Raw genomic sequence first — 15,218 nt, 5'->3', positions numbered from 1 at the left:
GTTGTTGATGGTCACGAACCACTACCAGACCCGGCATAACCGTTAATGTCACAAACTCCATGAGTCATCTGCATGGATGCTACGCAGAATGGTCGCCAACCACTGTTAGATCTGGCATCACCACCGGTGTCACAAACTCTAGCATAGTTGACTCCTACCTTCCCCTTTCCACCGGGTCCGCACTACCATGAAGACGCAATCCTAGCGGCATGGCATATGTGAAGAGGGGAAGTGTGGGCATAGGAATTGAAACAACCGGAACAGCGAGTTCTGCAAACTTGGAGGAAACCAGACATAGGATGGGTGAAAGCAAATGCTGATGGAGCAATGGCGAAGAGCAAAGGGTCGGGAGCGGGAGGTGTAGTCCTTAGGGACTGCCATGGTGAATTCTTAGAAGGAGCATGCCATTTTTTCCCGGCCGTCGTGGATCCTGAAGTGGCGGAGCTGCAAGCGTGTCGCCGAGCCATACTGCTTGCTCAAGAGCTCAATGTGCAGAAGCTCATCCTCGAGACGGACTCTAAGGAAGTGGTCAGGAAGCTGCTAGATGTCAACAAAGATTTCTCTCACACTGGGCATCTGGTACATGAAATCAAAACCTTGCTTGGAGCGGTTCAGGAGCACCGTGTTGTTCGGCGTAGGAGTGCAAATAAAGTAGCACATGTCCTAGCTAGGAAGGGTTGATGTAAGTCGCTTTGTAAAACTTGGCTTTATGTGCCCCGGAGTGTGTCCGCTCCGAGGTTATAGAAGAGATAAACTATGAATAAAAGAGCAACAATTTCCCCTAAAAAAAGACTTCTCACTTACACCTTATTTTCAAAATAGTGGACTGAGACAGCTAGGCTAGGATGTTGAAATGTTTTTATGTGACTTTTCAAGTTGAAAAATATAGGGCTGAAAGTTTATGCATGAATTTGGAGGTTGAAACGTCTAAGACCAGACAACCGCGTAGGATGCAAAGATTACGCATATATACAGATCAAATTCCATAAAAAGGTAGAAAAGCATGTCTACTGACAATTACCAAAACTGTGATGCAAAAATTACGTATATACAGATCAAATTCCATAAAAAGGTAGAAAAGCATGTCTTCCGACAGTAACCAAAACCATGATGCAAAGATTACTCATATACAGATCAAATTCCATAGAAAGAGTTTGTCTTCCGACAGTAACCAAAACCATGATACGGTGAGTGATTTTTTTTTTCTGTTCTTTATATCATGGTTTTTGCCCTGTATCACCTGTTCATGCACGTTCGTCAACTATTCCACTGCACTGCGAATTGCGCAAAGATATCTAGAGTAAATTGGAAAAAAGGTTTCCTGTTGTGATCGAGCACTCGATCATCTGTGCCACACAAATGGAAATTTCAAGACGCACAGAAGTATATCACTTGCATTGCGTCTTCAAGGTAAAGCTCATTCACAAATTGATGATGTTTAAGATAGAACTAAGGTACTGTTCTGTTCAATTTACAACACCAATCAAGAGCAAGACAACATTCTCAATAGTCTGTCATAGCAACTCACACAGACCAAAGAACACGGCGAGGGCAACGGCTAAATTTTGGCCTTGCTCTCCATGCGGACAATACGGTGACACCAGACATACTTTTGAAAGCTACATTTTTATGAGCTTTCAGTAGCAGACTCATATAGTTTCCACAACTTAATTTAGCTTTTGCAGGGCAGCAGGCAAGCGGCTGCTTCTGTTGTTGTTGCTGCTTCCGACGACAAGCACAATGAGAGCAATCTTACTAGATAACAATAGATAGCACCAAAACCTGAAAGACAACAGATGCTTGGATTAGGAAGGCACCATAGTTGCGAGTTGTTTGTACTAGCCATAATGAAACGTCACCTTTCTAAAGTCAGGAAAAGGTAAACAAATCGCAGATTGCTAATGATTATGTGTGTACGGCATATAGATTGAGCACTGAGGCAGGAAATTTTCTAATTTTTTTCTTAAAAGAATATCTTGGGGTGGCTACGGTACATACAACTTTTAGTTACAATTCCTGTCACTGTTTGCCCACTACACCACTCCTGTTTGTAGGATAATTAGGGAATGGTGAGAAAAGTTGTTTAATTTTCACATCATAGTTATTCTTCAAAAAAATCAAATGTTCTTACATGCATTACACTACACTTATTAGAAGGAAACCACAGTTAAAATAGATAAATAAAGGGACAGCACTTTTTGTCTGCAAACCTGTTTCTCAGCTTTTCTCGTACGCATCTTCCCTGTGACCACCACTCTTCCATTCAGTTTCATCATCTGCTTCTCTCCTTTCATCATCTTCACCATCGCTTTCACTCACTGTCTCCCACTCAGAGTCATCGGCCTCTTGACCAAATGCATCACTAGCATCTCCCTCACAATGGATTCCACCATGTTTTAGGGATGATTCCCTGAATAACCAAGCAGCACGCATCTGCTTCTTTACCAATCGCTCAGCGTAATCAGGAACCTTGTTTTGCCTCAAGGATAGATCAGGATCACTGGACTGAGAGCATTCATTTATAAACAGAATTGCATCCAGCAGGCTCTCTTTGGCTAAACCAAGCATATCATATGCTTGAGCTCTTCTCCACAAACTTTTGGCATGTCGATTCAACGGACTATGAAGGCACAACGCACGGGTAGCGTCACTGATGGCAGCCAAAGGTTGCTGCAGGAGAAGATAACACTGAGCTCGGTTGCTATGAAGCACCACTCTTTCTTTCTTGGACTTCATTGGACACAATGCGAGTGCTTCAGAGTACTTAGCTGCAGCTCCTTCTATATTTCCTGAAGAGAACAGAGAATTTCCTTCCAATTTTACAACCAATGCTGCAGCTTGTTTTATATGAAGATCCTCCTTCGGCATATTCTTTTCCGATTTCAGTTTCTGCTTGAAACTCAAGAGCTCATCAATTTCTTCTTTGGTGTGACTACTAATTGAATTCCGTGAATTCCCATTTTGTTGCATACACTCTTGGAGGACTGTGACAATAGTGTCACCCAGCCTTTTGTAATCACCAAGTGTGGAAATATCTGCTAAATCTATCAGTGTCGGGGCGATTTTATCTATAACCTGTACACATGGGAAAAGCAACTAAAGTTATAAAAACCAAAGCTAAACAAACAATTATGTGTTGCATCCAGACAGGACTACAGCAATGATAAAGGCTTTTTTTAGCTAATAACCAGCAACAGTAACCATTCTGAACTAGCATTAACAAAAAGAAAGCAGACAAGCTCGCACCAAACAATATCTGAAATGCTTAACAGTTGAAATCATTATACCGCTTAAACAGACAATAGATGCAGCACCCTAAGCTTAACAATAGTATTTTAAGATAATAAAATAATCAGAAATTGGTAGCTCAAAATACCCAGCTCTTCATTTCCAAAGATTTACAAAGAGTTATGTAATTTGCAGTTATCTCCAACGAAATTTAATGTTACAAATCCAATATAGAAAGTGAAATTTAATATCATTTCTCAAAAATTGTCAGCTCAAAATACTAGTACAACACTTCATTTCCTAATGTTTATCAGAAATTATGTAATTTACATTTAAACTGTACAAATTTTCTTGTTATCATTTCCAAGGAACAACAGATACTTGTCGATATCTTTAAAGCTCAAGCAATTCAACAAATATAATCCAGGCAATTTCAATTAGGGCATGGGAATGGGCACCATGTGACAAGACCCTAAATTAGAATTCTTGATCATGTTTAAGCATCCCTTCGAGCATTGTGTAAAAAAATTGAATGTCTTACCTTATGATATGTACTAGGATCCTGCACTAACCAGAGTAGACAATCAATGGCCATGTATTGCCAGTCATCTGAAGAACGAGCAATATTACATAAAGCTTCAATGACACCAGAAATATTAGCAACATGACCTCGTCCAAGCTTGCTCTGGCAGATTGTTCTTAGTAAACCAACACCAGCAGGTGAGTTCTCATTCACAAGTCCACCCCACATACCAGGTAACTTAGCTAGAAATTCAGGCTTGCAGATATCATGGAGAAACTCAGGCTTAAATGCAAAGCAGTTTATGAGCTGCAAAGACCAGCACTGCAGTTGGCTAGCCCATTCCTCAGCTTTACGAGATTCCATTTCAGCACCACCCATACCACGTGTAAGAAGATCACAGTGGTAGCCAAGTCTCCGATCTACGAATTGGTAAAAATGAGAGTACACAATTTCTAGAGAGCTTGAGGCAAGTTGAATTGCAAGTTCAAGCACTTCTCCATGATCAGCAACAGCAGGAAATGTACTAGGGTATGTAGCCAAATGCCCCAAAGCTCTGACAGCAACTCTTTGCTCCACCCAGGTCAGCCTACCTCTTAAGAGTTCAACTAATGGAGGTATTACTCCGGCACGAACAGCGCGTTCTGCAAACTCCTCCATATTCATCGTATAGGATCCAATAACATGTGCTGCATAATATGGGATGTAGATATTCTGATCATGTGAAAGCCAACGCCTGTTTTTCAGGCCCTTCCATATTAGAGCTGCCATGCACTCAAATATTCCCAAGTTGATGAATTCAGGGTCATTTGGGTGTGCCATGGCAGTGTTCCAAAGGCCACTGATAGGGAGAACTTGGCCATCATCATCTTGGGAAGGAAGTTCTCTAAAGAATTTCAGCACACTTGCTCTTCTTTTGCTAGGGTTTGCTTCCTTCATAACACAGAAGAAACATCCAGGATAAGGGCAATCAGCAGGTATTTTATCCATTAAGAACAGGTCGATCTTATGTGCTTCCTTAGTCAGATCCTCCAAAATTATACTTCAAACTGCATCATGCAATCATATTATCAGCAAAACGAAAGAAAAAAATCTCTTAAGGAACAAAGCATAGTCCAACAGATCATTTAATCCATGGTCAGCATATAAAAACACTTTGAAGTTTGAAGTAGCAAATTAATATAGCATGCTTGATAGCTTATCTTTTATTTCCCCTTCTGTCACTGCTTAAGTATGGTGATTGAATAAGTTATAACTATATGAAGTTGACTGGCAAAAAATTATCCACTAAAAAAGGGGCAAAAATGACCAACACAACACATTAGTGGCAACTCCACCAAAGGAAAGTGAGATTCACCCAAACTTGTTGATATTATATAGGACATGTTCTATTTATTTGCAAACTCTAGCAAAGAGGACTCGGGGAAGTTGCATTTGGTTCAAACATGGGTGATAGCTACATAGCCTACTTCCTATAATCCCTAGCAAAATTCCATCTAACGAGAGAAATGTACAGTAAACTGACAGGGACGTCCAAGTAGTGAGTAAATTAAACCTGCTGATAATGCAAACCATCTTCTGGGGCTCGTCTATCTAAACCTAATAACGCAACATCCCTGTTATACCTGCCATGGAGCTACCCCGGAATCTTCCAAAAGGGTACAGAACGCACTAGATGCGAGGACCTAGGTACCGTTGGAATCTCACAGCAGGGAAACAACATGGAACCACCATGACAAGAAAAAAAATACAACAAAATTGGCACACTAAACCCCAGTGAAACAGCAGCATTGCGTCGCCTCCCCGCTCATCACCAAGGACCGAGACCCCCGGGAAGAGGGGACGCGACTTCCGGAGCCCAAACCCTACCTCGCCAGCCCCGCGCTCTCGCCCCCAGCGCGAACCAAGCAAGGAGCGCCCCAGGAATGCCTACAACTGGAACACGGCGCGGAGAAGAGCAGCACTGAAGGCAGGGGGAAGGGAAGAGAACGGACCGAAGAGGGGACGACTCGGCGCCGGCGACCGGAGCCCCTCGAATGCAGGCCCGGAGGCGGCCGCGCCGGATCGAACCGCGGGCGGAGGCGGGGGAGGGGGCGGGGGCGGATCCGGCGGGGAGGGGTTCCCGGCCGGTGTTCCGGGGAGGAGCTGCTTTGATTTGGCTCCGGTTTGATTTGATTTTGGAGAGAGAGAGAGGGGGGAGTGTGGTGTGGGGGAAGGAAAGGAAGGGGGAGGCGGGGCCTATGATGAAATGAAATTATCAGCGCGGCGTGTACCGGCGCTGCAAAGCTGCAAGTTGCGAGCAGGGCGGACCCCCCACCCCAGTGTCTGTCCGTCCTTTGTGTCCACGACGCCGACGGGCCTGACTGACTGCCTGCCTGCCTGGAGTCTGGTCCAGTGCGCGCGTGCTTGTCCACGGATCTCCCGGTTTTACCCCTCACGGGATGGGGTGAGCGGTGCCGTCACACAGTATCTCCGGGCACCACCCTCACATTGGAATATGGAAGACCTAGTTACGGTAGCCTCCGACTAATTTCTCTGCTGACTGACTTCAACTACCCATGTGTTGAGGGGCCTAGTTAACCAGGAAGGAGGGAGCAGTTGGTACTACTACTTGAAACTCGTGTGATGGCGAGCTCGGTAAGAATGTAACCGTTGTTTAATCCACCTGCTGCACGAAGGCATTGATATGCGCATTTCTAGGGCACCTAAACGGTCGGCAACAAAGTAATGCGACAAACAGGCGATGTTACCACTGTAATGCAGTTTACTAAACTGCCAACAACACGAGGCAGTGCCGCTGGAAATATCATTTTGTCTTTCTGCCATGTTCTCCAGCGAATATCAACCAAAACAACACCATTTCGTCTATCATCGTCAACATAAAAGGGTGGGACAAAAATGTGTCAACACAAAATACACAATGGCATCTCAATCTAATCCTGATCAACACCTCATCCACAAAATGTTCTACTCTTGGCTTATTCTCGGTGTACCAAAAAATCCCTAGCAGTTGCTCGATGAAGGGCAAGATTTTTCCCACGGCGCAGTTAACTACTCATACAAGCCAGCCACACTTAAGTCGGACACCGGCTTTGACGAACAGACGCAAGGCAAGGCGGAAAGAGCAGCTTTGAGGATAACACAACAGCATCTCATCCAACGATGTAATCCTACTCCCCGGCCTTCTCCTCCTTGGCAATGTGGAAGCCTTCGATCTTACACGCAATCTCCTCTGCTCCAGCCTTGGGTTTACCATTTGTATCGACCGCCTCCTCAGCATCCACGTTAGGTGGGCTCAGCTGCCAGATCCGAATAGTACCATCTTCCGACCCTGAGGCGTATGATTCGCCACCAGGTGCAAACCGGACGCAGTGAACTGGACCATGATGCCCTTTGTTACAGGCTGCACAATACAACAATACTCGGTTATGTCAGCATGGCAAAGTGTAATTGAGAGGAAAAGGAACCAATAATAACTTCTGAGAAGTATACAATTGAAGCACAATCAAACAAGTAACATGACAATACTGCAACATAAATACCATCAAATAGTCAACGCACAATATCAGAAAACACATGAAATAACGATGAGTGAAAATAGTACTAATAAACTAGTCTCGGTGCCGGTGGAACTCTTGCTTAAGATTACATCGATGAATCTCATCATTGAAATATAGAACAACATATTGATCCATTTCCAATGTTCCTTTCCAACTGCTTTATAATATAATACTAGCAAAATGCCCATGCGTTGCACGGAACATCAAGATGCATTTGTATGAGTAGTTTATCTTGTGGGAGATAAGGATGAACGAGGCAAGGCCTTATCTGTAAATGTGGAGAGAGGTGCGGGTATCTTTTGTAAAATTGTCATAGTTTGCTTTCTATCCGTCAGATATAGATCGGACGGTCTATATTACAGGATGGCAGGCACACCATCATCACCAACTCGGTTTTTTATAAGAGTAGTAGATAATATAAATACAGATTTGGCAGCAATGACTACAAGGTGCAACGAATTGTATTGCATGAATTCCTTTTCAGAGTTAATGACAAGTGCAACAAGAATGACCAGATAAATGTAGAATAAAAGCTCGCCATTCAAGGAGATTAACTTCTGAACGCAGAATTTTAGTTTCATGGTCTTAATTGTAACTAACAGCAGATTTCATGTGCAGAAGCTACAAATAAGATGAAACCAAAATAACATGTGGTGCTGGTGTTTCTGTTTGGATAATGCAAAGTTGCAAACCACGCTGATTGAACAGAAGAATGGATGATTAAATGTTCAAATAGATTGACTTACTTATTTCTTCACCGGTGAGGAAATCAAATACATGAACCCACATATCTTCTCCTCCAGCAATGAATTTGCTCCCGGACTTCGGTTCAAGTGAAGCTGACTCCACAATAAACGACATATCATAGCTTTTAACAAGCCCAAAGCTGCAGGGTAACAACCAAAAGGTTTGTACGTAAGGAATTGATCTATTCATATGATGCAGAAAAGTGTCAACAGAAAAAGACTTACTGATTAGCATCCCAAAATTTTACACTTGAGCCATCAGCTGTGGTGATGAACCTGCCATCCTGGCTTACTTCTGCACTGGTAACAGGTCCCTTGGTTTCAAGAGTTTGGACAATTTTTTCACTCCTCACATCCCATAACCTGTCAAAACCCATACTAGTTATTCGAGACGGAGAATGCTATATAGCCAACCAGTACATGTTTAGGATACCAAAATAGAGGCATTTCCTCCAGACACACAAACACACCTTACTCCACCCGTATCAGTGCAGGAACTCAGTATAGTTTGGTCATTATGAAGCCAAGCAACAGTTCGGACAGAACCAGGTGATTTGTCAAGTTCTTTCGGAGCAACATCTGGTTTGTTCAAATCGTATACACGCAAAATCTTTTCCATACCTCCAGTAAGCAACAGGTGGGTGTCCTGCAGTGACATTTGCAATTTCATTAGGTTAAAAACTGCTCATGAAAGACAACAACAATCGGCTAAAGCATGTAAAATGGTCCAGATTTCAGAAACCAATGTTCGCCTTTGATAGCTAATATATTTTAGGCAGGAATAAAAAATTAGATTAGATCATGCTCTAATTTAGTAGACCATAAAGGTAACAACCAACATTAGGAACAAAAAGGGATGCCGCAGGGCTCAGTTTGAATAAGCAATACCTTAGAAAAGGCACATGCACGGACTATATGCTTGTGTTCAAATGAATGTAGTTCATCACCTGTTAGTGCATCCCATACTTTACTGGGAAGAAAAGAAAATGGAGAAGGTGTCAATGGATATGTCAATGAAAACAGCAAGCTAAACTCAGGAATATGAAGATGGGGCCATCTATGAGTATTAACATTAGAGAACTATGATGCTTGCTGATTAGCATTATTTCTTGCAAACATGCTCGTTCTTATTGTCCTGCAGACACTTGCAACAGATCTTTCATTGAATCCATTTTGTACAAAGCCCTGGTTTTGCATCTAGAATATATATTTACAACGGAAGAAATTTGAGAACAGTCTGTGATTTATGTATATGCACATTGACCTACTTATGAATGCCCATTAATTCCTAAGTAGACTTAAGTAGTACAATATTTTACTATGCTGTTTGATTCTTTGGGCCTTCGTACCATAAATGCAGCCAACAGTGGACAAGACTACCAAATTAGCAAAGCATGTGCAGTTTAATGGCTATAAGTGGAATTTGGTTAAATAACTTTGCAATATTCCAAATCAAGATGCAAGAAAACATGCAGTTATTGCGGTACCAGACACACATTAGTGCACCACTACTAGCCATCAACATTTTCCTCATCTTGCCCCTACTTTCACTGCCATGCTGACTGGGCCAACCAGTGTCGTGGTTATCCATGCGTTCCGTCCACGGACGTAGCCTCTTTCCCACCCCCGCCTCCACTCAACCTAACTGGCACACATACGACCCACCACCACCGCAAACTGCCCCCTCCAATCCTGCGTCTGATAGCACCATCAACACCCCCACCCTAATTTAGTAATTCTACAGTCCAGGCCTCAAGAATCCTGGTGAACCAGCCCTAACAAACTGGACCTTAATCCTAACCCTGCCACCAGCAGCCACCTTTGTCTAAGAAGAACACTGCCATTGCGGGAGAAGATAAGGAGCGGAGAGGTGGCAAAACGACTGAGCGAACATACTACCACCAGCACAGAAGCATTACACACAGAAAAAAAAAAGACACAATACATAGGATAAGCATCAATTGATACAGTAACTGGAACCAAACAATGCATAAGAAAATCATACGCTGAAAAGTCTGCAGAACCAGAGGCAGCACGCAGAGCATTTGTGTCAAGGCAACAGCTCCAAACAGCACCTTTATGACCTTCAAAAGTCCCAATCCAATCTCCAGTCTCACCATTACGAAGCATTGGATTTGAGTCTGCAAAGGGAAGTACACAATATTAGCTATATTTGATAGCCAGCAATCAAACAAGACAATACATTTCTCTAACACATATTTAAGTTTACTACAGGGTAGAATCTCAAGTGCTATGCTTTAAAGTTTACGTTTCTCTCTTTTCCAGTATTTGTAATATTAATATCAAGCAAAAATTAAGAGACAAAACATCCTCTATCAGCCATGTTACAATATCCTAATACTTATAACAAAAAAAATACATGTATTGGTTATTGTTCAACTCAAAGACAAAAACATCTTTTAATCATTCACTTATTAATTCAAAATTAAAATAACTCGTGTAAATCTAGAAGATACATGCATTTACATAAAAACAAATGGGATGACATCTGCTAGAGATGCAAATAGATGCAGATCCGGTCCCTCTTTTGTCAAATATGGGAATATTTGTTTTGAATCCAACACTGTACAGTGTATATAGATTTTGCAGCAGTACAAGTTTGAGACATCAAAATACACAACCAGATCAATGCACGAAATAGATGTTTAATAATCTATGTACAGTTATCCATAACTTAATATTTTATACCTGTCCTCATAGGTCCATGTTCATTTTAGTGTGTGCCTATATTAGTGTTTTTATATTAGTATGGTTTAACTATGGACACAAACATGACTTTCATACTAGTATGGTTTAACTCCATCACAACTGTGACAGCTTAATGGCGTGTACGAAAAATGAATAGTGAGTATAACACACAATTACAAACCCTCGTTTGAACAGACTTGAAATTACTACTTTCTGCAAATACCTGGAGTCCAGACAATTCAGGGACAGAATAATTCTGTCCAATGTAATAACCATCAATAAGTAGGCGATCCAAACTAATTCTTTAAATCTGGCATCTAGCCTCGGAGACTACGACTACACATGTGAGCTTGTGTGTGGTTGGTGGGGCGGGGATTTGTTGCTTCATAGATATCTTGAATAGCAGTAGACTTAAAAACATACAAATAATTTGAGATGAGTGACAAACTAAGAGGCCACAACTAGAACAAGAGTGACATGAAGAGTACATTGAGACGCTTAGTCCTCCAAATCTGACCTACATGGTAAAAACTGCACTACGTGACAACAAACAAACACAAGATACACTAAATGAAAACAATAAATATAGCATCACCATCGGGGTAATAAACTCTTGAGATATCTATACCTCAAATATCTAAAAGTTCACATGATTGTGGGATGCAGTAGTCATCCTACTTACCAAAATTACAAAATATCAACACATTAGGTAACCATAATCCCTACTAGCTTCCACCCTTCCTATCTCAAACATTTCAAGTTCACATGATCAAGTACAGCAGTAGCCGTCCTACTTATCACCCTAATTACAAACTATAGAATATCAATACATTGGATACATTGGATAACCTCACCATTCAAATTGGTACAGACCACCTTTAAACTGGGCAATCAATCGCACTGATGAGATTACTAAATGAGACATTAAATCCCGATAGAACCCACGGCAGTGGCCATTACTCATCCGCCAAAACAGAATTCGTCTCATCACAAGCACAGGAGCGAGCGTATCATCCATTCCACTGCGCAATAGAATCCACACAACTAACTGCTGCCCTCGCATCGCAAGCCACGGCTAGAGCGGGCGAGAGGGCGGATGGCTTACCCTTGCTGGCGCTGATGAGGAAGTAGCCGTCGGGCGTGACGGGGCTGTAGAACAGGTCGACGACCGGCCGCGAGTGGCCGTGGCAGACCAGCGGCACCGCCGCCTTCTTCTTCTCCATCTCAGCCCCTTCCCCCTCTAACCCTAACCCTATCGATCGGCTCCGGCGGCGCGCGATCGGCTCCCAACCCTAGTCCCTACGAACGAACCAAGAGAATCGAATCGAAGCAAGATAAATTGGGGGAAGTCAGATGTGAATTGTGGCGCGGATCGGCGGCGGGAGCGGATGGGGATGAGGATGATCTGGGTCAGTGGGGGTAGATTTGTACGCGGATTTATTATTTGTTAGAGCAGTGGGTTCGAGCCCGGAGGCCGGCCTAGGGGCACTAGGCGAAAGGGTGGGGAAGGAGGAGCTAAGGGGCGAGGCCGCTTTATATAGACCACACCGACTAGCGCCGAACTTGCTGGGAGATGCTGTTGCCAATTCGCGGCCGTGCAGTGCACATGATGCTGGGCGTTTGGGGATCTTCGGAAAACAAGAAGAAAAAAACATACTACTCCCTTACGTTTCTTTTTACTCCCTTCGTTCATGATTGATGGTAATGCAAGGAGTGATGATCGTCAATTAGGATACACATAGAGCTATGAATATGTGAAATCTTCCATAGATTAAGTGGGGTGCATCTAACTTGCTTGCTCATAAAGACCTCGAGCTTTTGAGTATACGCCGGCCATCATCGTTCTGGAGGACAACAGCCAAGAGGAGATGGTGGATGACGGTCCAGATGGTGGTCAGGGCTCCTGAGCATGGCTAATCTACAATGCCCATGAAGGTTGATGATTACAAAGCCTCAAGGCTACCGTCGTTCCAAGCACGTCCAGGCTCGCCGCGGCTAGGCTTCACTGCTTGTTTGATTGCATTCAATTTGAATAGATAAGGGATTGTGATCAATTAGACCCCCCATTTAGTGAAAATCCTATGCAATCCCATTCAAACCCCTCGAATCCTAACTCAATATGCTTTGTTCGGTCTCAAATCAAAGCCTAGAGCTTCAGTCGATGACTAAATCGAATGTGTGGATGGTATAATTAATGTGTAAATTGACTGCGAGAATGGTAATCAATGTGTACATTGATGCCATCAGGGACTGAGGCCTTGCTGTCGTTGATGAACGCGTGCCTGAGGGGTGATGAAGCCGGTGCACGTCGTCCATATCTTGCCTCTAATGCTCGCCGCCACTGCCTGCCGTTCCAGATATTGTGCTCGTCGCCACTGCCTGTCGTTCAGATCTTGTGCTCGCCGCCACCGATGAGAAAGTGGAGAGAGGGGAGAGTGAGTGGTGAGAGAAGGGTGGGGGGGTTTACGACACGGCTCCGGGAAACAACACGGCGTCTCGCGCCTGCCCCACGCATGCAGCCGCCTCCACCCACGTGCCCTGGGTTGCATCGCTCGGGTCTGACTTGCCAGAAATGACCCATTCGAGCATTCCTCCATAGGAAGAGCTAGAGACGCTTTAAGTTCCGTCTGAGCCAAGATTTTCATGCAGGCCAAGCATCCAAAACAACCCAAAACGATATCCAACGAGCCTGGCTGAGGTAGATGCAGTCTACCGAACACCTCATAGGTGCTTTTCAAGTGTACTAGCTTAATATCCATGTGTTGTCATGAAATAACTTTCATTGACAGACAACAACACATTAAATATCTCACTTTTAATAGTCATTCCAAGTCCCAATTTTTTGTTAAAATGACAATACAATACAAACAAAAAGAGTTCCCACTTGTCCATGATTTGAATCTAGGTTGCCAAATTAAATATAGAAAGGATCATGTCACCACAAGGACAATGAGTTTTTTCAACGGCAATGCCTTCAAAGACGAAGCGGTGCTCAATCGCCGCCGTCACTGGATCCAATATTAATAATCTAGGTTTTCATCCTGAAAAACTAGTCTGAGCATATCCGAGCAATGCCTTCAACAAGGTAGCGACGTAGAACATCGCCATTGCCAGGTATAACAAACACATGTCAGACCTAGGCTTTCACCCCGGAGCTTGAGACCGGGTGCTTGAGTAGCACCACCGTGGATGTCACTTTTTTTTATTAGAAAAGGAGGATGACCCCCGGCCTCTGCATCTGGGAGATGCATACGGCCACTTTTTGATTATTCTCGAGGACCGTACAAAGTATTACAACAATGTGTCTGAATCCACCATCTTGGCAACATATGCCGCTACTCCTATCCAATATGATGAGGGGATGCTAGCTGGCCCACTACCCAAACCACTCACCTAAGCCTAATATCAAAAGCCGGAAGCCGAAACTCATTCGGAAGCCCCAGCCGAGCCACATACCGGGTCTGGGGCACAATCCGGTCAGACGCACTCGTGTGTCGTCGCCGCCATCTTCCACAGGTCCGTCTTCAGATCATATTGAGGCTTCTACCTTGTCTGGCCACTCTGCCATCGACGTCCCCATGACGCCAGACAACTTCCTCCTCCTGCACGAGTCCATCTCCGCGCATCAGACGCCGAGTCTCCACAGCACCATGCCGCCGAGATCCGCCACCATCGATGTGAAAGATGAAGCACCGCTCCACCAAAGTCGCCGTCCTCTAGTCCCTCGAGCCCGTGTGCACCTCCAAGAATGACGCCCCCATGGGGGAAAACGACACCAGAGAGCCGCCGTCATCCGATCTACTGATCTAGGGTTTCCCCCGGAGGTAGCAGAGAGTGGCCTTGAACTTCTCCACGACGATGCCTTCAGGAAGGGAACGACGCAGACAGCGTCGCCATCGCCGGCCTTGGCAATAGCCAATAGCAGGTTTTCACCCAGATCTAATCGAAGACCTCCATCTCTCGTGCACGGGTCGCCGCCATCCTTGCCGGGATCTGGAAGATCCCGCAAGCCAGATCTCAGCAGGGAGAAGCCCCCCCCCCCACCGAGACCCGCCGGCCGAGCAGGGGAGGCCGAGGCCGCGCCCACAGGAACAGATGATGAATCCATGCCCGCGCCGCCGCCCCGGAGTCAGCCTCGCGCGCCAAGAGGCGAGAACCACCACCATGACGCCCGCCGCACCGCCGCCAGGAGCTCGTCGCCGACCACTCCGCAGCACGCCGTGCCGCCGCACCCGCCAACCAGTCCGGCGCCCAGGCCCGGCTGATCTGGCCCGCGCCTGACCACCCGCGCGAGGGGACGAAGGAAGTCCCGCCGCCGCCTGCGCAGACCGGGCTTCGCCCGGCCGCGCCCTCCAGCGGCGGCGAGGGGGAGTAGGGAGGGAGAGGGGGCCGAGCGGAGGAGATCGGGGCGCCCTCCCCGGCCGCCTCGCGGGTGGCGGCGCGGGAGGGATAGTA

At 44.9% G+C, this 15,218-nt stretch overlaps 2 protein-coding genes across 2 annotated transcripts; both read right to left on the bottom strand.

The window, feature by feature from the left end:
* Window positions 1–1,404: 1,404 nt before the first annotated feature.
* Window positions 1,405–6,049, bottom strand: LOC109752641 (uncharacterized). Its single transcript, XM_020311542.4, has 4 exons — window positions 5,743–6,049; window positions 3,770–4,797; window positions 2,211–3,075; window positions 1,405–1,782 (listed from the first exon to the last, which is right to left on the bottom strand). The coding sequence occupies exons 2-3, from the start codon at window positions 4,736–4,738 to the stop codon at window positions 2,218–2,220; spliced, it is 1,827 nt and encodes a 608-aa protein (XP_020167131.1). The 5' UTR covers window positions 4,739–4,797; window positions 5,743–6,049; the 3' UTR covers window positions 1,405–1,782; window positions 2,211–2,217.
* A 540-nt stretch (window positions 6,050–6,589) lies between these two features.
* LOC109752642 (uncharacterized) lies at window positions 6,590–12,309 on the bottom strand. Its single transcript, XM_020311543.4, has 7 exons — window positions 11,869–12,309; window positions 10,060–10,195; window positions 8,943–9,024; window positions 8,525–8,700; window positions 8,280–8,417; window positions 8,055–8,194; window positions 6,590–7,151 (listed from the first exon to the last, which is right to left on the bottom strand). The coding sequence occupies exons 1-7, from the start codon at window positions 11,984–11,986 to the stop codon at window positions 6,919–6,921; spliced, it is 1,023 nt and encodes a 340-aa protein (XP_020167132.1). The 5' UTR covers window positions 11,987–12,309; the 3' UTR covers window positions 6,590–6,918.
* Between the last annotated feature and the right edge of the window lie 2,909 nt (window positions 12,310–15,218).

Source organism: Aegilops tauschii, chromosome 5 (assembly GCF_002575655.3).
Source record: "Aegilops tauschii subsp. strangulata cultivar AL8/78 chromosome 5, Aet v6.0, whole genome shotgun sequence".
In the NCBI taxonomy this organism is placed as follows: Eukaryota; Viridiplantae; Streptophyta; class Magnoliopsida; order Poales; family Poaceae; genus Aegilops; species Aegilops tauschii.
The sequence above is the reverse complement of the archived record's forward strand: the minus strand, read 5'-3'. Positions and strand labels throughout refer to the sequence as shown.

Excerpts from the sequence above, each read along its gene's own strand:
- LOC109752641 (XM_020311542.4), bottom strand. The coding sequence starts at position 4,738 with ATGGATAAAATACCTGCTGATTGCCCTTATCCTGGATGTTTCTTCTGT. Across the intron at positions 3,076-3,769 it reads ATCCTAGTACATATCATAAG|GTTATAGATAAAATCGCCCC; the intron begins GTAAGACATTCA and ends CCATGTGTACAG.
- LOC109752642 (XM_020311543.4), bottom strand. The coding sequence starts at position 11,986 with ATGGAGAAGAAGAAGGCGGCGGTGCCGCTGGTCTGCCACGGCCACTCG. Across the intron at positions 8,701-8,942 it reads GTGCATGTGCCTTTTCTAAG|GACACCCACCTGTTGCTTAC; the intron begins GTATTGCTTATT and ends ATGTCACTGCAG. Across the intron at positions 7,152-8,054 it reads CCTCACCGGTGAAGAAATAA|CCTGTAACAAAGGGCATCAT; the intron begins GTAAGTCAATCT and ends TGTATTGTGCAG.